At 39.0% G+C, this 27687-nt stretch overlaps 1 protein-coding gene across 1 annotated transcript; it reads left to right on the forward strand.

The window, feature by feature from the left end:
• The first annotated feature begins 2221 nt into the window (after positions 1–2221).
• On the forward strand, positions 2222–7062 carry Aard (alanine and arginine rich domain containing protein). Its single transcript, XM_020187621.2, is given in 3 exon segments — positions 2222–2436; positions 2438–2540; positions 6594–7062. Coding segments are annotated over 3 exon segments (492 nt in total). The 3' UTR covers positions 6768–7062.
• Positions 7063–27687: the final 20625 nt, after the last annotated feature.

Raw genomic sequence — 27687 nt, forward strand, 5'->3', positions numbered from 1 at the left:
CATGGCATCCAGCCTCAGAGGACAGAAATCTTGGCTGACATTTGATTACAATGTCACAAAAGCCCTGTGCCATCATCTAAGCTGCTCCTAAATTCCCACAGAAATTGTGAGGGATAAAAAATGTTTATTGTTTTTCACCATTGAATTTGGGAATAATTTGGTATGCGGCAACAGGTAACTGATACATTTCCTAACTTGAGTATCTGTGTATGATATATTCACTACTAATTCTCCAATTTTAATTTACTTTGCCTGTGTAAAAGAAGAAAAAATGTTGTAAAACTCAAGGTGCATCTCAGCTGAAAAACCAATCTATGGAAGGAAAGCATTTATTTGTGGTAAAAGCAGTCTGCTTTAGGACAGTTTTGTCTGTTTGGTTTACTATTGTAGGCTGAGCACCATGTATAATACTCAGTACATAATAAGACATTAAATAATCATTGTTAAATGAATGAATGAGTTTGCTTTCCCAGGCTTTAAGCTTCTGGAGGCAAAGACTGTGCCTTATTCATCTTGTATTTCCCTCACTGTGTACAACACTCAACAGTGAACATGAACCATTCACTGCTTGTTGAATTAAATTGAACTTAACTGAAATTCTTGTTGAAGTAAATAACTTGGGAATATAAGTGAAAAGTCATGGCAGAAAACTCATTTTAAACATTTATACTGTTCCTTGACTAGTGCTGGTTTTCAAGCTCCATGAACCAATCAAAGAACCCCTTCCTCCTCCCACCAATACTAACTTTTTACTCTGTTGGTAAGTGGTAGACAGTATGGATTTTCTAGTTTCTACCAATAGAACACATCTTCAAATGTTTCTAGAGACTCATTATGCAACAATATAGAAAGATGGGTATTTTATTGTGCTTAGGTTGTAAGGTGTTTAATGGAAGATTCTCTGCAGAGACCTGGTAACCTATTTGCCTTCTTATGCAGTGAAGACTTGAGCCATTTCAGGAGAGCTGGATATGATCAGCACGGTGAGGTTGAGCACTCACTTGTGCAACATGTAAATTGATCATCTCTTTTCCTCTTTGGGAGGTAGTGTGCATCCAAAGGTGTTTTGGAGTACAAGCCAGGCTACCCAGATGCAAATGCCCTGCGACTTAAGTAGCAGCTTTGTGACCTCTGTTATGCAGCTGACCTTCTCACATTAATTTCTTCATTTAGAAAATAAGGAAACTATCAGTATCTACTTCGCAGTGCTGTGAAGGAGTCAGTGGGTTTACCTATGAAAAGTGCCCATCATAGAGCAAGCACCAATGAAAACTAGCTCTTATTGCCTTCAGTGCTTACCATGGACCCCAGAACATTGCAGGTAACTTGTAAATCTTCACTGAATGAATGAATAACTCTAAGGTCTGAGCACTGTGTGAACATCTCTGTCACTTTATTTTTGTTATTGCTGCCTGTGATCACTCCTTTAGGGAAATTTTCTATTAGCTCAAAAAGAAGCACTAGAATATATTCATGAATAAAAGATAACATTGGCACATGATTGCACTGAATTGGAAATTGTAAAATCACACTTTGGAGTAAGAGGAGTTTTGATTTTTAAAATTTTAACCCCTGCTTGTTGGACATGGCAGCAAGGTACAGGAAAGAATCCCAAGTTTCAAGAACCCTAAGCAGGAGTTACTGGACTTGTAGAGACCATTGGAAAGACATTTCTAACTTGCAAACCGCGCCATGCTTCTCCTTCTTGATTGGGGCAATACCTGAGGGAGCGGAAAGGAGTCTAATTGGCCTTCGTATTACCAACATCTGGCACGTTGCTTAGCAGATAGTAAAACGCCAGAAATTTTTTTAAAGGCATATAGTATCAGAAATCAAGACAGCTGGGAAGCCTTCGTGTCAAAATAGTCCAAACTTTGGTTCTAAACCTTCTGCTTGCACCTCAGCTTCCACCGACTGACAGCTCAAGTCTCCAAGCCAAGTTAGAAACACTTCACAACAAGGAGAAAAAACAAAAAACGACCCAGTTGAAACCTCTACTGAAACTGCCTTCTCCCTTTGTCGTTAAAGGGAAGTAGAGACGATAGAGACCCGGCTGGGAGCAAAGGCTCTGAGTGGCTGAGCAGTAATAGCGTCCCATTCAGCACTGGCCCAGTGGGTTCCGTCAATTGCCCCTGCCCGGGTCCTGACCCGCCCCAGTGCTCTAACTTGCAAACAAATCGCTAGCAACAGAGTGCTGCAGGAGGGACCCGGCATCTCCACGATGGGATTGGCGGACTGTGGTCACTGCAGACATAAATTCCCCCGGAGGCTCCTTGGAGTCCCAGGCAGAGTTGGGCTTTGGCCTCCAGCGCCGCGTCCCGCTCACGGCATCGCTGGGGGTGGCAGAAGCAACGACTTGCGGGAGCAGGGCCCCGCCACCAACCAGCTGCTGGAGGACCTCGGGCGGCGGCTCGCGCGCGCCTTCCAGCCGGCAGTGGCAAGCCGGGGCTCGGCGAGCGCGGGAGGCGGCGGCTGCAGCGCGGGACCAGCAGAGCTGGGCGCGCGTCGAGTGCGCACTGGCCGCATTGCGCTCAGAGCTGGTGAGCGCGCGGGCAGGGGGCTGGCTCTCCCCAGAGCGCTTTTTGGTCCTCTGAACCCGGAGTTAAGAGCCACTGGCTGCGTAGCTCACCCGAGGACTTGGGGAGGCTGAACAGAGTTGTTCCCAGGGAAGTAGAGCGGGCCACTGGCCTCTGATCTTTCCCTGTGCTAGATCGCGCCCTGGCAAGATGTTAACGCCACCACTGCCTGCATGTCTGGGAGGGAAGGAGCCATCTAGGATTGATCAGGGCCTAGTCCACCAGTGACATGCTCAAGACTTCGACCATTTCTCTATTTTTTCTACTGTATAGAAATCTCGCTCTCTCCCTTTCTTTCTCTTTCTCTCTCTCTCTCTGGGAAATTTCAGTGACTCCTGAGATTGATAGAGTGAGTCCACCAGTTCTTAGAAAGGATTCTTTATATCTTGCCAATTCAAACTTGAAAGTGGAGCTGCCTGTGAATGCGTATAATGAAGACTTGGAAAATCCTCTTTTGCACTGAATGGTGATTATCCTACTACTTTAGAATTGATTTAATCATCAATAAATTGTTACATTTAAGAGCCTCGACAGAGTGTCTGTCTCATTTCTGAGTTTAAGAAGGGCAATGTGGTAGTAAATCTAATTTTACCCAAGTTAATAATCTGAATCAGATAAGGGATGTATTATATCTTATCCAGCCACATTGAAGAAACACCTGGTTTCATCCAAGGTCTAAACAGAGGCTTGATAAGGGAGCCATCTTATCACCACATCTGAGCTCTGGACCAGGTGTCTCTGTACTGCTCACCCAGGTTGAGTCACTACCCATACCTGTGCCTTAGTTGATTTATATTTAAATCCAATGAGGAAATTATACTCAAATAGCTCTGAGACACTTTGGAAACTTAATGTTCTAATAAGTTGCCCCACTGTAGAAATTTTAAGCAAGTAATGTACTGGGGATAGAGAGAAGATAGGAATAAAGTTCCAAAGAGAAGAGGAAGATTTAAATTCCAGCATTAGGTGACACTTGCTTCCCCTATTCTGTTCTTTTTTTTTTCTCCTTTATTGTTGTGCTGGGTGAGTGTACATTATAGCATTTACAAAAGTTCTTACAATGTATCAAATATATCATACCTGATTTCACCCCCTCCACCACTCTCCTTCATCCCCCCTCCCCCTGATTTCTGGAACTGTTTCAACAGGTATCATTTCTGCATTTACATACATGTGTACACATTATTTGTACTGTATTCTTGCTCCTACCCCTTTCCTTACCACCTCCCCCATCCCACCAGTGCCAACCCCCCCTGAACCTGTTCTTTCCTGTTCTCTGATTTTGTAGAAGAAAAAACAAAAGATAAAAAGAGAAACATGACATTTTTGCTACTTTGAGAGGGAGCTTCCTTGTGTTGTTCCATGCATGTATGTATTACAACCCTGATTGTTTTAATCTCTTCTAGTCCTTTTCATTCCTCCCTAGTGCCTTTCCCATGGTAGCCATGACCAGCTTAAGATTTCTATATTCATTTCTGTACAGTGAGCACATCAACCACATTCAAGTTTTAGGTTTCCTTCCCTTGCCCTATATCTCCTGTGCGTGGTCTCCCCTTAGTGTGACCAGCATCCCATAATACTGCTGCATTTGCTTTAGGTCTATAATCCTCATATGAGGGAGAACATACAGCTTTTGGCCTTCTGAGCCTGGCTAACTTCACTTAAGATGAAGTTCTCTGGTTCCATCTATTTACCTGCAAATGACAAAATTTCATTCTTCTTTGTGGCTGAGTAAAATTCCATTGTGTATAAATACCACATTTTCTTAATCCATTCATCAGTAGTATGCCCTAATTTGGGAATTAATTAGTACATTTGGGTTTGTTTATTCACCTGGAAATAATAATCTCTTAGAATTGCTATGAGAATTATATGTGTATAAATGTCAAAATCAAGGATTTTTCTGGAAAAGAACCAGAGAATTTTACACACTCTGTGTGCCTAGGTTATAGACCATGAAAAACCATCTCCTCTATGTTTGTGATTGGTCATGAAGAAGAGCAAGAGTGGATATTATAGCTTAATATTATCACCACTAGAAGTAGTTCTTGATAATGGGCCACTGACCAGATTTCTATACTTCTATAGAACATCTATCTATCTATCTATCTATCTATCCATGTAATCTATGAGGATGAGATTTGTGGAAGGAGTAATGATGAACAAATTCAATTAAATTAGAATCATGTTGTTACTTAAACTATTTTCTGTTTGATTCAGTATTCCTAGGGGAATGCATTGATTTTTTTAGGGCCTGTTTGTGGATTTCAGGGTCTCTAGAACTAATCTAAAATTGTTGTACAATTTTATATGTACATAGTGAGAATTTTTTCTTAAGGAGGGTTCGTAACTTTAATCAGATTCTCAAAGGGATTCATGACAGAAAAATTTAAGTCATTGGTGTTTGAATTCCCTAAATAAGTATGAATTACCCATACTTTATTTAGATGGGGAACTATTAACAATAACTTTACTTCCTGATTCTTTGAATCATCAATTCATTCATATATCCCTCCATTCATTCAGGTTTAGCAAACACACAGAGAACCCATTTTGTAAACCTAGGCAATGCACTCACAATTGAGGATATAACCATGAGCAAGTAACAATTCTGCTGTCAACAGTGTGAGTCTACTCTGTGTGTTATGAGAGGCATCTGTATAGAACGCTGTGGAAGTGAAGGCAAAAGCAGTTACATTTGCCCATGCAATTATGGGAGGCTGCTCAGAAGAGTTGGTATTTGCATTCAGTGGAAATAGAAGTAGCAAAGGGCATTTTACACACAGGGTTCAAAAGGAGGGGGGGCTCAGCACAGCACTTCTTCAGGGATTGGCAAAGTGTCTGAGCACCTGTAGTGGGAGCTGGCATGGGACAGTACTAACAAAAAAAGCTGGAAATGTAGGGCAGGATTCTAGAGCTTGGGAGCTGCATTAGAGAACTGAATCTTCTTGTAGCCAAGGTGCTGGGGCTTTTGTGGTGGTGGTTGTGTGGTTACTGTTTGTTTGCTTGATGCCCATCTAACTTTATACTTTGCTAATTCTTGTCAGAGAAGTGCTGAAGAATGAAAAAAAATAGTGTCAGAGGAAAACTAAAAGATAATGTTAGCCAACTTAAATTTTAGCTTTATTTTGCAAATTGGAAGGAAACTGTGAAAACAGCATTTACTTTACTAACACAATGCCCTTGTTCATCCTGGGATGGTTACTGTCAATGAATGGATGAAGGATTTTAAGCAGAAAGCATAAGTTTCTAATGAATTGCATTAAACAAAACCCCACTTGAAGGAATTTGCTAGTAATTGATCCTTATTTTTCGGTTATAATATAAAGATTATGTTAGACTAAGCTTTGTTGGACTGTCTCCTAGGTAACCTGTCCTAGAGATTTTTTTTTAAATTTTATTTTAACACATGAGGACCATCAACAACTCCCATTGAAAGAGGTATAAATCAACCTTGCTATATAACAGATTTCATCCTAGAGTGAAAAGTGTTCGATTATATAAGTACATATAACTACACATGTGCCTCCAAGGTGTTGTTAAATGTTTGTGCTCAGCAGGGAGGCCATTTAAAATCCTGAAAACTTGAAATGACAAGTAATCAAGTAAATGGGTCCAGATTTTGAACACTCAGGTGGCCCCAGGCAGTTATCCTGTGGCTCAGAAACTCATAAAGATAAACGATTTCATTGTGGATCACATGCCGTTGCTTGAAAACAGCCTTTGGTGCATAGGTATTTTTCATATGGACAGCTTTGTGCATCAGCTATTTTTGTTTTCATTTCAAGGCCATTTCCAAAGCTATTTATATATCTGAATTTTACCTTGTCATATAGAAAGTCAGTTTTATAGCTAGGCCAAACAGTCAGAATGGGAGAATAAGATGAGAAATGCATCTTTCTTGATATCTTATTTTCCTTTCCGACAAACTCCTTATTTCTCCTGTGCCATCAGAGAGCAATTTCATCTGATCTGTATCTCAAGCTAATAAAATTCCTTATTTTTTCTAACTTTTAGCTGGAAATGCGTTTCCAAAGCCATCAACTGGCCAAAACTTTACTGGATTTAAACATGAAAATGCAGCAGTTGGCAAAGGAGCAAGAACTGGAAGCTGCATTGGAATCTCAAAGCCCAGAAGATAATGCTATGAATCTGGAACATGGAAATTCACAGTTGAATTCTGACTCCTAAAAGTAATACAGACAACTCGAGCAATTTTGCACCCTAAAAATAACAGACAACTCCAAAACAATTCTAACAGATATAACATTATGGATGCTTTGCAAGAGTTCTGAGGGACAATTTATAGACCAAAAGCATAGATGCTAATAGGAAATAACAAAAAGCATCTAAGAAAGGGGAGAGAAATGGTGTCTTAACTATTTTTTAAAATATTTATTCATTGGCCTGGTTTTCTTTTTAATAAGAATTACAAATATATCAAAGAGTGCCTTAATACCAACTTTCAGTATTCCATCTTATATTACCTTGGCTTTTTTTTTTTTTTTGGCATTGCTGAACTTTAAGAGTCTGTGCTTGTTTTTGTTTTATTTGATTATTTATTCTTGTATTCTCTGCCAGTAGCCTGTTTGATTACCCCTCTCCCTCCTTATTAAGAATTACTTTTATCTGGATTCCAATCATGCCCTTTAGATGATCTGTCCTTAATGTTGTCCCACCTCCATGGATATAGTCATTCAGATCAAGGCAGGTGGATTGCTTTGTCTTCCTCAGTTTTTGAGTTGGTACTAAGGCAGTAGATGGACATTCATTTTCTGAGACAAAGAGCTTAGAAGCTGCTGGTAGCCATCATCTGTGAGAAAGTTCAGGGTGTAAGGAAGGGGGTTGAAACTAATCCACTGAGAAGAACAAAGGAGAGGGAGGGTGTTGGTCTTTTTTCTTTCTGGGATTAAGCTGTATAAAACCCTAAATCTTGCTCTCATTTAGATACACAAAATACCCCATACAATATCAGTTGATTCCTGTTGGAGTTTCAAGACATAGCCAAAAGGTTTCTAACTCATACATTTCCTTTGTTCAGTGTTTGGAAGTTAAATTAGTTCTTATTGTTGAATTAGAGAGTTTAACTGTACCCTAAAAGTGGTGTCTTTTTAAAGCAAAAATAAAGTTAATAAAAAATAGTTGCTGATCTAATTGATATTCACAATGGTTTTACCTTTTAAGAATAAATGCTGGATTGCCAGGCACTTGTGGCTCATGCCTGTAATCTTAGCTACTTGGGAGGCTGAGATCTGGAGGACAGCAGTTTGAGGTCAGCCTGGGCAAATAGTTCATGAGACCCCATCTCCAAAATAACCAGAGCAAAATGAATTGGAGGTGTGGCTCAAGTGGTAGAGTGACTGCTTTGCAAGTGCAAAGCCCTGAGTTCAAACCCCAGCCCCACCAGAAAAAAAAAAATGCTGGGATTGGGAGGATTATAGCCAAGTGGGAAGGTATGGGCTTAACATATGTAAGGCCCTGGACGCAATCCTTAGTGTATAAAAACGAAAAGAAAAAAAAGAAATAAAAGCAAGATATTTTATATGTGTGAGGATTTGAGAATTATCAGGACCAACTTTATTTTGTCTTTAACTTTTTTTCTCAATAGATAAATTACTCTATCCCTTGGGCACATAATTTCTTCCTTCTGTAAGACAGCTGTTTCCATATTGAACTTTAGGACTTAGCCAGGTGAGCATAGGCAGCATCCAGATCTTTGAGTACAAGATTCCTCCAGATTCTCTTCATATGAGCTCTTGGCCTGTAAATGTACGGACTGATTTCTTAAATTATATTTGTGAAACAATTTCTTATTTGTTTCTTCCTTGCAGTTTTTAACTTCTGAGGAAAGGGTCGGTGGAGTTACTTGGGATCTTCTTTTTTATTTAAAGCTTCAACTTAAATGTTAGGATAGTCATTTTCAAATATACTTTTAAAGTTGACATTTATAAATCATTGCACTTTTGTGTTTAGAAACACTCAAGGTGATTCATTAAATGAGCTTAATTCCTCCCAGAGTACAGGTGGCTGACGTTGGTTAGTATTCATTTAAGCAATTTGATAATGATGATATTGAACATCAAAAGAATGAATACTTAAAAGAGACATTCTGAAAATAAATGCATTGATGTTCATCCACATTTCCAAACAAAAAAATACCCCCTGTTTTACTGCAAAAACTTGGTCACTACTTTTTAGTTTTTCTTCTATCAGAGATAAACTTTGGGTCACTGTATCTTTTAGGGGTCACAGATGCAGAAACAGAACAAGAAACTCTTTGTCTCCTTGTTTCTGTTTATGGAAGGTAGTGTTTGATACATGGGACACTATTATAATAAATGTTTTTCCTCTGTTTCTGCTCTAATATGATATCTTTCCTCCTTGTCCTTTTTATTTTTAAAGTAGCAGAAGGCAAATGGCTGTTTTCCTATTTTTCCTTTGAAATGGCGCTCAGCTGTGTGTTGCTAGCTTGCTGTATTTGCATCTTGTCAGGAAAACTTTTTTAAGAGATGTGAGGATGAGCCTACAATGGTTACAGTTCCCCGCTTTCAGGGTTGTTAAATAAGCTCGGGCAACAGTGTGACATTTTAAAGATAAAGGAGATGGAAGCAACAAGACTAGTGCCAGCTGGACAGGAAAATGTGAAAATAATTATAACTGAAATTATGCATCAGGGAAGTAGTAATGGAATAAGCCAAAGAAAGTAAGATGTTTATAACAAGAGTGGATAGAGAGAGCCAAAAGAAGAGATACTAAAAAGTGGGTTTGTGAGGAAAATCTGGTGCTTGGGTTTTTCAAATAACACAATTTCTCACAGCGTTAATTGTGGGGGGGATAAAATCATGCTAGCAGGAAATGAGTTTTTGCTCTGTGGTACTTGTTTAGCACCTATCAGGGAAGAGGTGCCAAATGAATTATGACAATTAGGAGCTTTGCACAGGTTATTAGGCATCAAATTCCTTTACAGGTGGCCTGGATGAGTCACGACTGGTTTGGCTTGCCAAACTACTGCTGGAATGGTTTCTGCTGCAGGGCCCACCCTGGGGACAGATCTGAGTCCGTTGTGAATAACCTCATGAGGGCTGAGTCTGCACCAGTGTAATTACAAGAATCCTATCGCCCCTGTCCCTTCCTGGCAGGGTTCAGTGCCCGCCATAGCCATCAGCTCTGTTTATTTACCACTGTAATCAATGCCAGAGTCCCTCTGGGCTGGGTCCTGGCACAGAGCCCTCCAGACAGCTGCTTTCTCTCTTGGCTGCTTTTGTTGCTGTGGCCACCAACTCTTTGCCCATGTTATTAATTAGGGTTAGGATAGGAAGAGAAAGATGGCTAGGTTTAGGGTTGAAGCTTGCCATCCTGCCAGAAGTTTGGAAGTCTTTTGCTCTACCTGAACAACTGTGTGAGCTACTAAGAACTCTATGTGTGGCTGCCTCTTAGAGCAGCCCATCAGATGCTGCTCTGAGCAGTGATGAATGTTGGGGTTTAGGGATTCCACTTCTTTCTTAGGAGATATAGTTCCACTGTGTCTCTGCTGGGCCCTCTGTAGGAGCATGAGGAATGTAATCTCAATGGTGAAACTAGGTATGGTATCAGCCACTGCTCTGGTGCCAGCCATTTGCCAAGACTTCCATAACCTTACTTAATCCTCACAATGGTTGTAGGAGTGGAGGACCTGTTTGTGAATTCATATGACTTTGGAACCTAGTCTTAGCTCTGTGCTTTAAATCCCTATGCTTTAAATTCTCTAAAAAAGCTAATGATAATGAAACTTGCCTTACTTAAATCTTGAAGAGCCTGAAGCTGATTTTGGAGACTGAGTTAGTGGTGAAGGCTCTTCTACTTCCATGTGTTTCTTTATCCCTACTTTCAGTTCTGCAGCATTTTACCACCTTTTGGACTTACAGCCTTCTCTGTATCTCTTTCTACGTTGCTTCTTTATGTCTCTCTAATGCTCTGCCTCTCTGTTACTTTGTTGACTGAATTTTCTCTGTTGATTGATAAGTTGACTTACCAAACACAAATAGATAGCTGGGAGACAAAAAATGATTAATAGCTGCTACTTAAAACCCTTGAATCTGCCTGGCACCCAGCACCATATGCTATAAATAAAATTGTTTTAATAACACTGTGAAGTTGACGCCATTTAGTGAAGTTTTTCTCATTTTAGAAGGGAAAAGAATAAGTACCAAAGAGGTTATACAAATTGTCAGAGGTCACTCAGTAAGAAAGTGAATTCACATTCAGCATTGTGAAGGAGAGACCTATACAGAAGTAAATAAACTCAATATTGTAACAGGAGCACCATGAAGTGCTAGGGTTGGTTTTTGCAAGAGTCAGAGAAGTCTTAATTGATGCCATTCCTCCAAGCTATTATTTGTGTTACCTGGAAAAAAGCCCCTATTTTGTGTCTCAGATGTTAGATATAATAGTTGGGTGATCTAGAACAAATTACTGCACCTTACTTGTTCCTAATTTTTCTCATTTGGAAATTGAGGGAGAGTAGAAATGACTCCTAAAGCATTCCTCTGATTTAGAAACTTCTGGTATAACCCTGCCTGCTTGTGACTGGACTTTACTGACACCTGTGATAGCATGATGGGCTGCTGTTTATTACTGGCCCATGGCCAGGAAGTGGACTTTCTCAGGCCCACTGATCTGATCACAACCCCAGCTGTTGCAGCCTTGATGATGACAGGAAGGAATTCTAATCACTCTTGGATGTCCTCCTGCTCTTCTCACAAGCCGTGACTACAGCTGGGAGAAAATGTCACATTTGCACTTCAGAGAGATGTGGGCATCACTCAGAACCATTATGAGCTGTGATTGTAGAGGCAGCCTGATGAGACAGACACACTGGCTGAGAGCAGCTCCTCCTGCAGCTTGGAGTGGAGCCCTGCAGCCAGACTATGAAGTTGGAATCTTGACTCCTTCACCTTTTCACTCTCATGTAATAATATCTCTGCTGTTCACTTTGCTTATCTCTAAAATGATAATAATCACACCTACTCCATGGGTTTGTTCTGAAGATTTGATGGATTATTAATACCTGTGAAGATCTTAAAACCCCTTCAAATTTTTTGTTATTATAACAGCATATCCAACCGGCATTTTGCTCACCCTTGTTGCCTATCGGAAGTCTCCAAATTCAAGATAAAGACTGAGAATGATAGTTTCGTGTCCCTCTTGCAACTCAGGATGGCTGTGGGATATAGTTCTGTCTAAAAAAAATAAGAGAAAATTTCCTCACAGTCAGTTTCTGAGAAATGTTTTCTTTCCTACAAGGAGAGATAGAAGGTAAAAGCCCTTCCTCACTCCCTCTTCCTTCCTTCCTTCCTTACAGACACTGTCACATAGGCCAAAGCTTGCACTTGCTGTAGCCATCCTGTGACCCAGGTGGGGACAAATGGACATGTTGGGAATGACAAGACAGAAAGATCAAAAGAAGCAGTTTCTAGATGACACCAAGAAACCCTGAGACTGCCCAACACTGGCTAGTCTTGCTTTAGAAGACAATGATAACAACAACAAAATCTAATTGTGTTAGCCATTTCTATCTGGTTATTCAATTCCTTATACCTAAAAGTACCTAAATGAAATCCTTGAACCCTCAAAACCTCCTTGGACAAAGTTCATGATGGTGCATTGTCTGATGGCACCTGTGAATATTCACAGAGACATCATTTTTGCTTAAATATTTTGCATGTGCCTTTTGCAAAGACTCATCCATTGCAATAGAAGAACAGCTAAAACAGATTGGAGGGAGATATGTGAGAGAGGACTCTCCCCCTGAGCCCCCAGAAACTCTGGAATCCCATGGGAAAGGCTCTGTTGGAATCATTTCCTCCATGCTTACCCTCACTTAAGTTGTCAAAATGCATATGTGGCTAACACCTCTCTGAGTCTACCAGAGAAGCCATTTTACTCTTTAGCATCTGAAAGAAGTGGGGTAGAAATATTTCCCTAAAATATCCCAGGACTTCACTGACAGCAAAGCATAGTAAACTATTTGTCAGCTCTTAAATTTTTATATGAGGGAAATTTAGCAAGCTGTCAAAAACAGCCTGAAATTGAGTTTCTATAAAAAATGGCTTCTAAATCGATTTTGAGGATGTTAGTTCCTTTAAACTGTTATAGGATTCAGATAGGAATTGTTATGCAAAGAAATATCTCAGGATTCCAATATAAGATGAGTAGACCAATGTCCTCTAAAATAATCAACCAATATTTGCACTGGTCTATATGGTTTACAGTTTACTTGGTAGCATACAGTTTGTCAACTTCTTTATGGTTCACAATTTACCAAGGTGCTGTCACTATGGCTAGCTGATTAAACTCAGCAGCAGCCCTCTGAGGGAGGCATTGCTTGAGGCTGTTGAGTTTTAAGGGACATCAGGAAAGCTTGCTTGTAACTTTGAAAACATTATGCTTGTCCTGTTTTCCCAGTCACTTTCCCTAAGTGAATTACCTAAGTGGATTTCCCTAAGTGGATTACCTCCTGGCAGGAGTACAGTATGAGGAGTGGAAGAGCCAGCTGCACGTGTCAGCTCTGAGCTGAACTCAGATATCCAGTAAGCCATTGATGTGTCTAGGCTTCAATTTCCTCATTTGTAGATTGAGGGTTTAACTTAAAATGAACTCTTAAGTTTCTTTGGGTTGAGTATCATCATCAGATAGTGCTTTTAAAAGTTCTTTGAAATATGTGGTGGAAATATTAAGTACTCATGAATGAAAATGGAAAAATGAGAACTGTTCAAACTATTCCAGGAATGGGGACAGGAAGGATAAAGAATGATGGAGGGGGTGAATTCAACTATGATATTTGTAAGAATTTTGGAAATGTCACAATGTACCCCCAGTATGACAATGATAATAAAAAGTAAAGTAAAAAAATAAAATCTTTGAAACAACATCACTAACTCTTTAGTGTGAATTATCTGAGGTGACAATATGAAAACACTGAGTTTTAGAGTATATTAAGAGGGAAAGGCAATGGGGGAAAGAAAAGGAAAAACATTGAATTTAAATTCTTTGTACTTTAAAATTTTGCCTTGGGGTAACTTCATTTAACAGTGTGAATAAATCCTCCCTCTCTCTTTCCTCTCTTTCATTCATTCAACTCTACTTTTGCATCTCTTGGGCTCCAGGCACTGTTCTCTTTATGTTTTGGGTATCAACTTTGAAATAAGCATCTTGGTGGATGCCGAGTATAGGATAGTGAACATGAAAGATAGGGCTCTAGATGTCATGGATTTATACTCTAGATGATGGGGACATGGGAACAGATAATTCAACATGACATTGTAATTTAATGTAATACATACTGTGGCAAGGGAAGCTCATAATGATCTGGGAGTAAGTAGGAAATCACACCTAGATGTGGTGCAAGGGGAAAGGCTTCCTGAAGCACAGTCAAAGAGGGTTGAGAGGCAGTAAGGAAGGGAAGCAGATGACAGTCCTAGGCAGAAACAACATGGAAAGTTCTAGAGGTGAGCAAGGCTGCAAGAAAAGCTCAATAGGATTGGAGCTTAGAAAGGAGGGATAATATGTGAAGTGTGACTGAAATGGTCAACAGAGGTAACCAGTATCATGACAGGTCTTGCAATCATCCTTTGGGATTCAGACTGTATTTTAGAAGCCAGGGAAAATCATTGAAAATATTAAAAAAATTTAACTTTTATTATAGTAATACTTGTATATAATCCACAAAATTAAATAATTCTGAAAGTTTTACACAAAACTATTGGTCCTCTTATGACTTGTCTCCTCACTCCAAAGGTGACTTTGATAATAATGGAGTATGCTTCTTTCTTTTATTGATTTTATACCTTGTATGTTTCTATTATGACAAAGATTTTAACCTTTTTGTACTACTTAATCCATCTATCCTTTTAGACTTCCTAGTATGAAAATTTCATATTTTTCTTACATTAATTTTTATAATTTTGATTATTATTCCATGCTGAGTCAAGTAGTAGTCTATGATTATATTTTTTCTTAGACAAATTTTTATTTTTCCTGGTGTTAGTAATTATATGATTTTGCTTAGCTTTCTTAGAAGCTCAGGTGCAATCATCTCAGATCATTCTACAGCTTTGTAAAAAGCCTTCCAATGTTGTCTCATGCCCACTTCTGGTACCTTGTATTGAGGTTTTCTAGGGTTCTATGTGGGAAATGTTGCTTCTTATTGGTTTCTTGTTCATGTTTGTCTTTCCGTTGCTCTGCTGAGAAATCTGGCATTCTTCCACCAACTTTCTCTCTTTATCCCAATGTCAAGTTCTATTCATTTCTAGTTTAACTGAACATGGGATTTGTGTTTCTCTTTCTTTCTGGAGCAGAATAGATGTCCAAACATCTCTACTCCATCTTAAAACTGGAATTCATTGATGTGTTTTAAGTAGAGGATGCTGGTATTTGCTTTTCAGAAGTATCTCTCTGACAGCAGCCTAGACAAAGTGAATCTGAAAGGGGGAACTGTGTGAAGGTCAGGGACTGAAATAGGTCAGATGATGACAGACTAGAGTAGACTGAATTTTATTTTGAAACTCAAATAAGTGATCTTGAAATATCCTAAAATTAAATTCATCCTAAAAGGATTTAAGGAAAAATTTCAAATATAATTCATTTAATCTTTCAAAAACTACAAATGACTAGTACCAATTACAAAATGGCCTATGTTCTTTTCATGGACCTTAAAACATGTACCAAAATGACTATGACTGGCTATGTGGTCACATTTTCACTTGATGAGTGACAAGTGGGTTGGTTTCACTGAATTGAATAGTTTCAATACTTATGACAAACACACAAATACCACAGATGAAAGAACATACAAAATACTTAGAAAAGACTCTACCAGTGTAGAGATAGTCTTACACATCAAAGAGTGGCATTTACTATATTGTTATGGTTATCCTTCAACTCATGGGAATAGTTAAGCAAATTGGGATGAACATTTTGTAGAAGAGAGTATTTAGGGCTAAGATATAATTGCTTTCACATAATTAAATAGCTTTTAAAGACAGCATTATTCTTACACCCAGATAAACAGCCCCTTCTACTTGTAATGGGTCATCATGGTGCCTTGAGGAATTCCGAGACTCAACACTATGGATTGTCCTAAAGCCCTGGTCCCAGGAAGGTGGCTTGATGAGTGGATCACTCCTGCTAAATTGCTGGGTGTTTCTTTGGTGGAATTGCCTGGTATTAGCCAGGGAGAACAGTACTGATGAGCTCATATTGTGTGATTATTATTTCCATGAGATAAAGGAAGTGTCAGGAGTGCACAGACAACCCTTGAGCTCGAGTGTAGGTGTGACCCATGCATCATCTCTCTCCTTTCATAATTTTTAGTCTTTACTGTAGTATCCTTTAGTGTATAGCACCAGGAATAGGCTTGTGTCTGCCCACCACAGGCACAAAGTGTGATAAGTCTGAAGGGGGCACTATTTCTCACACTCCCTCCCTTGCTGGCGCCAGGTTTTTCCGCTCACTCCTTGGCTATTACTAGACCTAACAGGGCTTAACTGGTGGACAACTGGAGATTTTAGATTCAGGATAGACAGGCAGAAAGAAAGAAATTCGGGGTCAGATGTGTTGTACACTGGGCTGGAGACATACAACCCTCATTGCTTCTCTTCTCTATCTTGATTCTTTAAGGCCTTTCTTCTTGCAGTTCTTTAAAACCTTGCTTAAAACCTCTTTCCTCAGGCTCACTCTGTCCCTCCATTGCTCTTAGCTTATTTTTAGCTTAATTACTGTTAAAGTCTTTTGCCTCCAGGCTTGCACTGTCTCATCTTTCTTTAGCTCTTTTTTTAAAAATTTCTTTTATTCATATGTGCATACAATGTTTGGGTCATTTCTCCCCCATTTCCCCCACCCCATCCCTTTCCCTGCCCCCTCTTTTTCCCCCCACCCCCTCGCTACCAGGCAGAAACTATTTTGCCCTTATCTCTAATTTTGTTGACGAGAGAGTATAAGCAGTAATAGGAAGGACCAAGGGTTTTTGCTAGTTGAGATAAGGATAGCTATATAGGGAGTTGACTCGCATTGCTTTCCTGTACATATGTATTACATTCTAAATTCTTCTCGAACTAACCTTTTCTCTAGTTCCTAGTCCCCTTCTCCTATTGGCCTCTGTCACTTTAAAGTTTCTGCATTAGTTCCTTTGCATTGAGGACATCAAATGCTATCTTGTTTTTTTTTTTTTTTGGGTTTCTTGCCTATCCTCATAACTCCCTTGTGTGCTCTCGCCTCATCATGTGATCAAAGTCCAATCCCCTTGTTGTGTTTGCCCTTGATCTAATGTCCGCATATGAGGGAGAACATATGATGTTTGGTCTTCTGAGTCTGGCTAACCTCACTCAGGATGATGTTCTCCAGTTCCATCCATTTACCTGCAAATGATAAGATTTCATTCTTCTTCATGGCTGCATAAAATTCCATTGTGTATAAATACCACATTTTCTTAATCCATTCATCAATAGTGGGGCAACTTGGCTGTTTCCATAACTTGGCTATTGTGAATAGTGCTGCAATAAACATGGGTGTGCAAGTGCCTTTGGAGTAACCTGCATCACATTCCTTTGGGTATATCCCCAGGAGTGGGATTGCTGGATCATATGGCAGATCTATGTTTAGATATTTGAGAAGCATCCAAATTGTTTTCCACAGTGGTTGTACTAGTTTACATTCCCACCAACAGTGTAAGAGGGTTCCTTTTTCCCCACATCCTCGCCAACACCTGTTGTTGGTGGTGTTGCTGATGATGGCTATTCTAACAGCGGTGAGGTAGAATCTTAGTGTGGTTTTGATTTTGCATTTCCTTAATGGCTAGAGATGGTGAGCATTTTTTCATGTGTTTTTTGGCCATTTGAATTTCTTCTTTTGAGAAAGTTCTGTTTAGTTCAGTTGCCCATTTCTTTATTGGTTCATTAATTTTGGGGGAGTTTAATTTTTTGAGTTCCCTATATATTCTGGTTATCAGTCCTTTGTCTGATGTGTAGCTGGCAAATATTTTCTATCACTCTGTGGGTGGTGTCTTCAGTTTAGTGACCATTTCTTTTTATGAACAGAAGCTTTTTAGTTTTATGAAGTCCCATTTGTCTATGCTATCTCTTAGTTGCTGAGCTTCTGGGGTTCCATTGAGAAAGTCCTTGCCTATACCTATTAATTCCAAGGTATTTCCTACTCTTTCCTGTACCAACTTTAGAGTTTGGGGTCTGATATTAAGGTCCTTGATCTATTTTGAGTTAATACTGGTATAGGGTGATAAACATGGATCTAGTTTCAGTTTTTTGCAGACTGCTAGCCAGTTTTCCCAGCAGTTTTTGTTAAAGAGGCTGTCTTTTTTCCATCGTATATTTTTAGCACCTTTGTCAAAGACAAGTTGGTTATAGTTGTGTGGCTTCATATCCGGGTTCTCTATTCTGTTTCACTGGTCTTCATGTCTGTTTTTGTGCCAGTGCCATGCTGTTTTTATTGCTATTGCGTTGTAATATAGTTTGAAGTTGGTTATTGTGATACCGCCAGCACTATTCTTTTTGCTGAATATTGCCTTGGCTATTCATTGTCTCTTGTGTTTCCAGTCTTTAGCTCTATTAGAGCCTCAGTGCTCAAACTTGCAAACAGCTGTGCCTACAACCTGCATATGCATAATTCTTAAAGTCTTGGTCTTTAGACTTGAACTATGCAGAGTCCCACGTTCTCTTTGGCTTTTCTTTAGCTTTAGCTTTCCTAAGGGCTATGTATGAAGTTCATTCTCAGCTTTGTTTTCTGAAGCCTATGTTAAAGTTCTTCATTTGGCTTAGCCTTCTAAGGCCTATGTTAAAGTTTTCGGTGCAGACTTTCTATCAACCCCTCTTTAGCATTTTCCCTTTAACAATTCTTTTCCCTTCAGCATTTTTTCCCTTTTCCTTTTAGTATTTTCCCTTCAACAATTCTTTTCCCTTCCAAAAGCTTCCCACACCAAAAGGCCCGAAGTAAAAGCTTCTTCCCAATATTCAAAGGCAAAAAGCCCTCCAAAGCAAAAAGCCAAAAGCCAAGCAAAAAGTCCAAAAGCCCAAAGTAAATCCCCCCAAAAGGCAAAAGCCCCTCTTCCTCCTTCAGGGGTCTTTTATAGCAGCAAACAGTGGGGAGCCACAGGGAGGGGTGGGACATTGCATCAGGAGAAACCTGGACTCCTTCTTCTCTGAACACAAGCTTAGGAGATGCAGCTGTTCTGCCTTTCCCTGTTTCTTGGAGAAGGGCTGTGCCTATCTTGGCCTACAGGTAAAAGCAATTAATTGCATCTTGCCTTGCTTGTGTCCAGTTCTCATAGGCTTTAATCTGCTCCCCACAGTAACCCCATCTCCCCCCAGTCTCCATGGCCTAAATCAGGAAATCCTATAGATTTGACTGTGCACTTCTTGTTTGAGTGCTCTCAATGCTTGCTTAATGATTCCGAAATGCCATTTTTACCAATATCATTTTTTGCTTTCAGCTGACAATGAACATACTGTACTCTCCCAAGTAGGTCTTAAGTCAAGCCAGCTGGGGATGAGCCACTCTTTTCATTCTACACAGAGGATCCTCACCTTCTCTGGTGGTAGTGTGTGAAACGCAGAGTTGCAGTCAATTATCGGTCTTTTTCAGTGCTTGTCACTGCTTTGTGTATATTTTTCCTTCCATCTGGTACTGTTTTTTCTGCCAGAATAATTTCCTTTGATGTGTTTTTGTAGTATAGTTAAGCTGATGATGAACTCTTTCAGCTTTTGTACGTTTGAAATCTTTAATTCACTTTGTTTTCAAAAGACATTTTCACTGGGTATAGAATTATAGGTTGACAGTTCAAAGATGTTACTTTATTGTCTTTTTGCTTGCATTGTTTCTATTGAAAAGTTGACCATTATCCTTATCTTTGTTCCTCTATAGGTAGTGTGCTGGCTGCATTTAAGACTAACTCTCTGTTACTGGTGTTGACTGATTTGATTATGACACCATTGTGGGTTAATATTTGTGAGAACTCTGAGTTTATATTTTTCATTAAATTTGTGAAAAGATTTTATCATTATTTCTTCAGATATTTTTTCTTTATATTCCTTTTGCTTGGGAACTTTACCTACGTAATGTTAGACCTCTTGGAGTTTTGCTCCAGCCAAAATGTTCTTTTTAGTTTTTTAAAATTTTTTATTTTTTATTCATATGTGCACACATTGTTTGGGCCATCTCTCCACCCTGAGCCCTTCCCTCCCTTTCTCTGCCATCCCCCTCCTTTCCAGGCAGAACCTGTTCTGCTCTCTTCTCCAATTTTATTGAAGACATAAGTGATAATAAGAAAGACACAGCATTTTTCCTAGTTTGAGATAAAGATAGCTATACAGAGAGATTCCTAGCATTGCTTTCATGCACATGTGTATTGCAACCCACAATGGTTCATCTCTGCCAGAGCTCTTCACTATTTCCTGGTCACCTTCCCAGGAATCTTCCAGTTTAAGATTACTTTATTCGCTCCTCTTCAGTGGGCACATCAAACACTTTCAAGTTTTGGGTTTTCAGCCTTTCCCTATTCCTTCTGCACATGTTCTCCCCTTAGTGTGTGACCCATGTCCAATAATATTACTGCATTTGTTTTAGATCTAAAGTCCGCATATGAGGGAGAACATACAATTTTTGGCCTTCTGAACCTGGCTAACTTTGCTTAAGGTGATGTTCTCCAGTTCCATCCATTTACTTGTGAATGATAACATTTCATTTTTCTTCATGTCTGAGTAAAATTCCATTGTGTATAAATACCACATTTTCTTAATCCATTCATCTGTAGTGGGCCATCTTGGCTGTTTCCATAACTTGACTATTATGAAAAGTGCTGCAATAAACATGGGTGTGCAGGTGCCTCTGGAATAACCTGAGTCACATTCCTTGGGTATATCCCTAGGAGTGGGATTGCTGGATCATATGGCAGATCTATGTTTAGTTTTTAAAGAAGTCTCCATATTGTTTTCCAAAGTGGTTGCAAGTTTACATTTCTACCAGCAGTGTATGAGGGTTCCTTTTTTCTCACATCCTCGCCAACGTTTGTTGTTGGTGTTGTTTTTAATGATAGCTCTTCTAACAAAAGTGAGGTGGAATCTTAGTGTGGTTTTTATTTGCATTTCCTTTATGGCCAGGGATAGTGAGGATTTTTTCATGTGTTTTTTTGTCATTTGGATTTCTTCCTTTGAAAAAGTTCTGTTTAGTTCAGTTGCCCACTCCTTTATTGTTTCATTGATTTGGGGGGAGTTTAGTTTTTTGAGCTCTGTGTATATTCTGGTTATCAGTCCTTTGTCTGACGTATAGATAGCACATATTTTCTCCCACTCTGTGAGTGGTCTCTTCAGTTTAGAGACCATTTCTTTTGTTGTGCAGAAGATTTTTAATTTCATGTAGTCCCATTTGTCCATCCTTTCTCTTAGTTGCTGGGCTACTGGGGTTCTATTGAGGAAGTCCTTTCCTATACCTATTGCTTCCAGAGTATTCCCTCCTCTTCCCTGTACTAACTTCAGAGTTTCAGGTCTTGTATTAAGGTCCTTAATCCACCTTGAGTTGATACTAGAAAAGGTGATAGATATGGATCTAGTTTCAGTTTTCTGCAGGCTGATAACCACTTTTCCCAGCCACATTTGTTGAAGAGGCTGTCGATTTTTCATTGTATGTCTTGGCGCCTTTGTCAAAAATAAGGTGGGCAATGGTCTGTGGATTCAAATCCAGGTCCTCTCTTCTTTACCTCTGGTCTTTATGTCTGTTTTTGTGCCAGTACCTCTTTTTATTGCTGTGGCAATGTAATATAATTTGAAGTTGGGTATTGTGATACCTTCAGTATTGCTCTTTTTGCTGAGTATCGTGTTGGCTATTCACCGTTTCTTCTGTTTCCAAATGAACATTAGGGTAAATTTTTCAATGTCTGTGATGAAAGTCATTAGGATTTTTATGGGAATTGTATTAAACATGTAGATTGCATTTGGTAGCATAGCCATTTTTACTATGTTGATTCTACCAATCCATGAGCATGGGAGATCTTCCCACCTTCTGTAGTCTTCCTCGATCTCTTTCTTCAGAGGATTGTAGAGGTCATTGACATTCTTTGTTAAGTTTACTCCTAGGTATTTGATTTTTTTTTGAGGCCATTGTAAATGGAATTGTTTCCATATATTCTTTCTCAGTTTGTTCATTGTTGGTGTGTAGAAAAGCTAATGATTTTTGTAAGTTGATTTTGTATTCTGCCACACTGCTGAAGCTGTTTATGGAGTCTAGGAGTTTTTGGGTAGTTTTTTGGGTTTTGAGGTATAAGATCATGTTGTTTGCCTATAAGAATATTTTGATAGTTCCTGTACCTATTTGTATTCCTTTTATTACTTCTTCTTGCCTTATTGTTCTGGCTAGGAATTCCAGGATTATGTTGAATAGGAGTGGGGAGAGTGGGAACCCTTGTCTTGTTCCTGATTTTAGGGGAAATAGTTTCAGTTTTTCTCCATTAGTATTAAGTTGGCTATAGGTTTGTCATATATAATCTTTATAATGTTGAGATACATTCCTTGTAGTCCTAGTTTTCTTAGCGCTTTTATCATGAAGTGGTGTTGAATCTTACAAGGCTTTTTCTGCATCTATTGAGAAGATCAAGTGGTTTTTGTCTTTTCTTCTATTAATGTGCTATATTACATTTATTGTTTTGTGTATGTTGGACATCCCCAGGATGAAGCCAATTTGGTCATGGCGAATGATCTTTCTCATATGTTGTTGGATCTTACTGAGGATTTTTGCATTGATGTTCATTAAGGAGATTGTCCTATAGTTCTCCTTTCTGGAGGTGTCTTTGTCTGGTTTTGTGATGAGTGTAACACTGGCAACATAAAATGAGTTAGGCAGTGTTCCTTCCCTTTTTATTTCATGGAAAAGTTGAAGGAGAGTTGGTATTAGTTCTTCTTTAAAGGTCTGATAGAATTCAGCTGAGAATCCATCAGGTCCTGGACTTTTCTTTTTTGGGAGACTCTATTTTTATTGCTGCTTCAATTTCATTTTGTGTTATAGATCTATTTAGGTGATTAATATCCTCTTGGTTCAAATTTGGGAGGTCCTAAGTATCTGGAAATTTGTCCATTTCTTCAAGATTTTCAAATTTATTTGTATATAGGTTCTCAAAGTAGTCTCTGATGATTCCCCTGGATTTCTGTGGTGTTTGTTGTTATCTCCCCTCTTGCGTTTCTGATTTTACTGATTTGGGTTTTTTCTCTCCTCATTTTAGTCAGGTTTGCCAGTGGTCTGTCAATCTTGTTAATTTTTTCAAAGAAGCAGCTTTTTGTTTAGTTGATTCTTTGTATGTTTTTTTGTTTGTTTGTTTGTATTTCATTAATTTTGGCCCCTGCTTTTATTATTTCTCTCCTTCCACTTGTTTTTGGTTTTGTCTGTTCTTGTTTTTCTAGGAGTTTGAGATATAGCATTAAGTCATTAATTTGAGATCTTTCTGTCCTTTTGATATATGCACTCATGGCTACAAATTTTCCTCTGAAGACTGCCTTTGCTTTGTCCCAGAGGTTCTGGTAGGTCGTGTTTTCATTTTCATTAACTTCCAGGAACCTTTTAATTTCTTCTTTTATTTCATCAATGACCCATTGATCATTGAGCAATATATTGTTCAGCTTCCAATTGTTTGCACGGTTTTTACTATTGTTTTTGTTGTTGAGTTCTAGTTTTAATTATTAAAACTAGAAATATTATTTAAATTATTTAATTATTATTAAAATTATATTTTCTGAAGCTTGCTTTGTGGATTGGATTTTGTGCAGCTGTATCAATGCTACTCTCTGGTTACTTGTTTTTTCTTCTCCTGTGGTTTGGAACGCCCATCCTCTCTTGGTTTTGTTTGCTTTCATCTTCTGTGTGCAGAATTCCTTGGTGAATCTTTTGTAGTGGTGGCTTGGTGGTCATATAGTGTTTTAGTTTCTGCTTATCATGGAAGAATTTTGTTGCTCCATCTATTTTGAATGGTAGTTTGCTGGGTAGAGTATCGTAGGGTTGAAGTTATTTTCATTCAGTGCCCAAAATAACCTCACTACATGCCTTTCTTGCTTTTAAGGTTTTTGTTGAGAAATTTGCTGCAATTTTGATGGCTTTACCTTTATATGTTATTTTTTTTCTCTCTTAATAGCCTTCAATAATCTTTCTCTATTTTCTGTGCTTGTTGTTTTAATAATATGATGCCATGGGGAGGTTCTATTTTGGTCAAGTCTGTTTTTGTCCTGGAGAATTTCTGTATCAAAATGGGCAAAACTTTCTCAAGGTTTGGGAAATTTTCTATCATTATTTTATTGAATATATTACAAATCCCTTTTCCTCGGACCTCTTCTCCTTCAATGCCCATGATTCTCAGGTTTGGTCTTTTGATGGAGTTGGTGAGTTCTTGCATATTCCTTTCACAGTTCTTGACTTTTTTGACTAACATTTCTTCAGCTTTTTTTTTCAATTTCTATTTTATGTTCCAGTTCTGAGATTCTTTTTTCTACTTGTTCTACTTGTTCTGCTAGAGTGGCCTTCCATTGTGTTTTGTGTTTCTGTTTGATTCTTTTTTCTGAGGTTTTCCATGTCTTGGGTCACTTCCTCTTTAATATTTTTTATTTTCATCTTTAATTCATTTGTCTCTATAGTGTTCTCTGTTTCACTTTAGTATTTCTTTAGGGCTCCCCTGAGTTCATTTATTTGTTTCTTTTTTATTCTCGTATTCTTTATTTTTGATGTGCTGCAATTTCTTGAGTGCATTTTGTACATTTTGAATAATCATGTCTAGTATTTTCTTCATGAAAATTCTCAGTAATTTCTTGGAAGATTTCTCCTTTGAGGGTGTTTTTGTGGGCATCGCTAGGTTCCTTCATGTAGTTTATCTTTGTTTTGTTGAAGTAAGGAACTGGGTAACCATTTTCTTCATTTCCCTCTGAATCCTGTATTAAATTATTTTTTTTTGAGGAGTTGGTTTCCATCCCTTTTTCTTGTTCCCATCACTCTACTTGGTACTGTGAAACTATGTTCTCAATAGGCTAGTTTGTGGTTTTAGTCACCTGTTGTCTTTCCCTTGATTTAATTTTTGTGTTGTGGCTGTCTTGGTTGTTAGGTTGATGGGGTATTTGTGTCCCTGTTCTAGAGGTGTCACAAGTTCAGTATCTGACCAGTTGTTCATATATTATATAGAAGACCCTTTGGTAATAATATCTTTAAGCAGTGGGAGTTGAGGGGTTAACATTTGTTAGGATAGCTATAGAAATTTGGGAGTTGGTTAGGGTGGCACTAAACTGGGAGGCAGGAAGTGGTTGGGTGAGTGAGGGAAGCAGTGTGTGGGCTACTGGGTTTTGTGGCCCTTGTGTATGTTTGAGTGTATTTCTGTTGTAATGCAGGGTGCTTGTGTCAGGGATTGTAGGGGGTTGGGGTTGTGTAAAGTTAGTATAGTAGGTTGGTCAGCAGGTGGTGAGTGTGTAAGGGGAGTAGTGTGGTGATAGGTTAAGCAAGAATGGAGGAGGAGGTGAAAATGGGGGAGAGAGTAGTTGAGAAGGGTCAGAAAGAGTAGTTGGGAAGGAGAAGGAGGGAGAGTGAAGGGAGTGAGAGTAGAGATGAGAAGATGGTGATGGTAAAGCTGATAGTATAGAAAGAAAAAAAGAAAATAAGAATAAAAATAAAAAACCCACAATAATAACAGAAACAAACAAAAAACAAGAGGAAAAAAATAATAATGAAAACATCAGGTTCAGGAACAATAGAGTTCCAGTCCTAGTTTAAGTTCTGGAGTTACTCCTCCAGCATCCAGTCTTGGTATTGGCATATAAGAAGTTCTGACATGGTCTCACCAGGTGATTGGTTTGTGAGTAGTGTTTTTTTCTTCTGTCTACCAGTTTAATTGAAATTGTGAGGTGAGGTAGGTTTGCCAGGTCATGCAGAGTTGTCAGAGCTATTGTTTTCCCCTCCTGATAGCTGTGTTATTCTTCAGCTGCAGCTGTTTGGTCAGTTCCTCCCGCAATGAGGTGGGGCAATTCAATTTTGAATGCTGCCCTCTGGTTCAGGAGATCATCTCTGTGATCCACTACCTGCCCTGTGTTTATCACTGTGTTTGTTTACTAAGAATTCAGCACTGGGAGTTTATTTCTTTGCCCTGTCCCCTTTGTCTGGGGCAGGTTCAGTGTTTCACCTGTCCCCTCTTCTGTCCATGTTTTATTACAGTTTGTTGCTTTCTTTTCAGTTTAGCAGGACAGTTGAGTTTTGGATGCTGCTCTCTGGCTCTGGAGATCAGTCCTGTGATCCACTACCTGCCCTGTTTCGGGGAGTGCCTTATTGCCACCCGCTCTCAGTCTTCACTGCCTTTCCTATGTTTGCTTACTGATAGTTCAGTGCTGAGTTTAGTTCCTTTCCCCTCCCCCTTTCTCTGGTGCAGTTTCAGTGTTCTACCTGCCCCCTCTGTTTGTGTTTGATTGCAATTCTCTGTTTGTTATTCAGTTTTGTTAGGTGGGATCAGTCTGCCCAGGGGATGTGCTGGTTTATGTTCCTGGGGGTGGATAGGAGATTCCTTCGTGGTGTGTGGTGCTCACCTGTTTGTTCTGTCAATTGATGCACAAGCAGGTTTGGAGCTGGTGGCAGTGGCGACAGTGAGAAATGATTCCCAATTTTGTCAGTGCAGCATGGTGTGGGGATGTTTTTCACAGGGTAGTAGTTCATGATGTTGAAAGTTTGATTCTGGTTGATGCTTTATTTCTGCTTGATGGAGAAGGAGAGGAGAAGGAAAGAAAAAAGAAAAGAAAAAGAAAAAAATCACCATGGGGGAGGAGGGTTCCCCAGGGCTAGACCTAACTTGCTGGCTATGCAGTGGCTTGCAGTGGCTTGCAGCTGTTAGGTACAATTAAAGGCTGATTTGAATGTCAGTCTTTGAATTTTTTCCTGTACCTAGTGCTATGGCAGTTATTATTTTGTCTAGAAGAAGTCAGAATTATACAAGTGTGGCCCCAATGTCTCAGGGAGATTTTTGGATTCATGGAGCTTAGGCTTTCTGCTTCTGTACCCTAGTCACCATCTTGGATCTCCCTCCCATAGTTTCTGATATGTTGTGTTTACATTTTCATTAAATTCCAGGAACTTTTTGATGTCCTCTCTTATTTCTTTCTACAACCCACTGATTGTTGAGCAATGTGTTGTTCAGCCTCCATTTGCCCCATTTTCTGCTGCTGCTTTTGTTGAGTTTTAGTTTTACTGCATTGTGCTCAGATAGAATGCAGGGGGTTATTTCAATTTTCTTATATTTTTTGAGGCTTGCTTTGTGCCCTAAGATATGGTCTATTTTGGAGAAAGTTCCATGGGCTGCTGAGAAGAATGTATATTGTGCTATTGTCAGATGAAATATTCTGTAGACATCAGTTAGGTCCTTTTGATCTATGGTGTTATTTAGGTCTAGGATTTCTTTGTTGATTTTTTGTTTGCATGATCTATGTATTGGTGATAGAGGGGTATTAAAATTTCCCGTTGCCACTGTGTTGGAGTCTAATATATGCTTTTAAGTTCTTTAGTGTAAGTTTGAGAAGTTGGATGCATTAACATTAGGTGCATGTAGGTTGATAATTATTTCCTTTTGATATGTTGCCCATTTTATTAGTATGAAGTGACCTTCTTTGTCTCTTTTGACTAAGATAAGTTTGAAGTCTACTTTGTCTGATATAAGTACTGGTATTCCTGCCTATTTTCAGGGACCATTTGCTTGATAAATCTTCTTCCAGCCTTTCACATTAAGCCAATGTTAATTTCTGTCAATAAGGTGGGGATAAACAACAGATTGTCAGATCTTCCTTCTTAATCCAGTTTGCCAAATGGTGTGTTTTGATGGGGGAGTTGAATCCATTGACATTTAGTGTTAATATTGATAGGTATGTGGTGATTCTTGCCATTTAGTTATTTTTGTTGTTTAAAGAATTTGAGTGTGTGCAGCTGTATCAATGCTACTCTCTGATTACTTGTATTTTATTCTTCTGTGGTTTAATATTCCTGTTCTCTCAAGGTTTTGTTTGTTTTCATCTTTTGTGTGCAGAATTCCTTTCACAATCTTCTCAAGTGGTGGCTTGGTGGTCATATATTTTTT

The sequence above is a fragment of the Castor canadensis genome, chromosome 3, assembly GCF_047511655.1.
Source record: "Castor canadensis chromosome 3, mCasCan1.hap1v2, whole genome shotgun sequence".
NCBI lineage: Eukaryota > Metazoa > Chordata > Mammalia > Rodentia > Castoridae > Castor > Castor canadensis.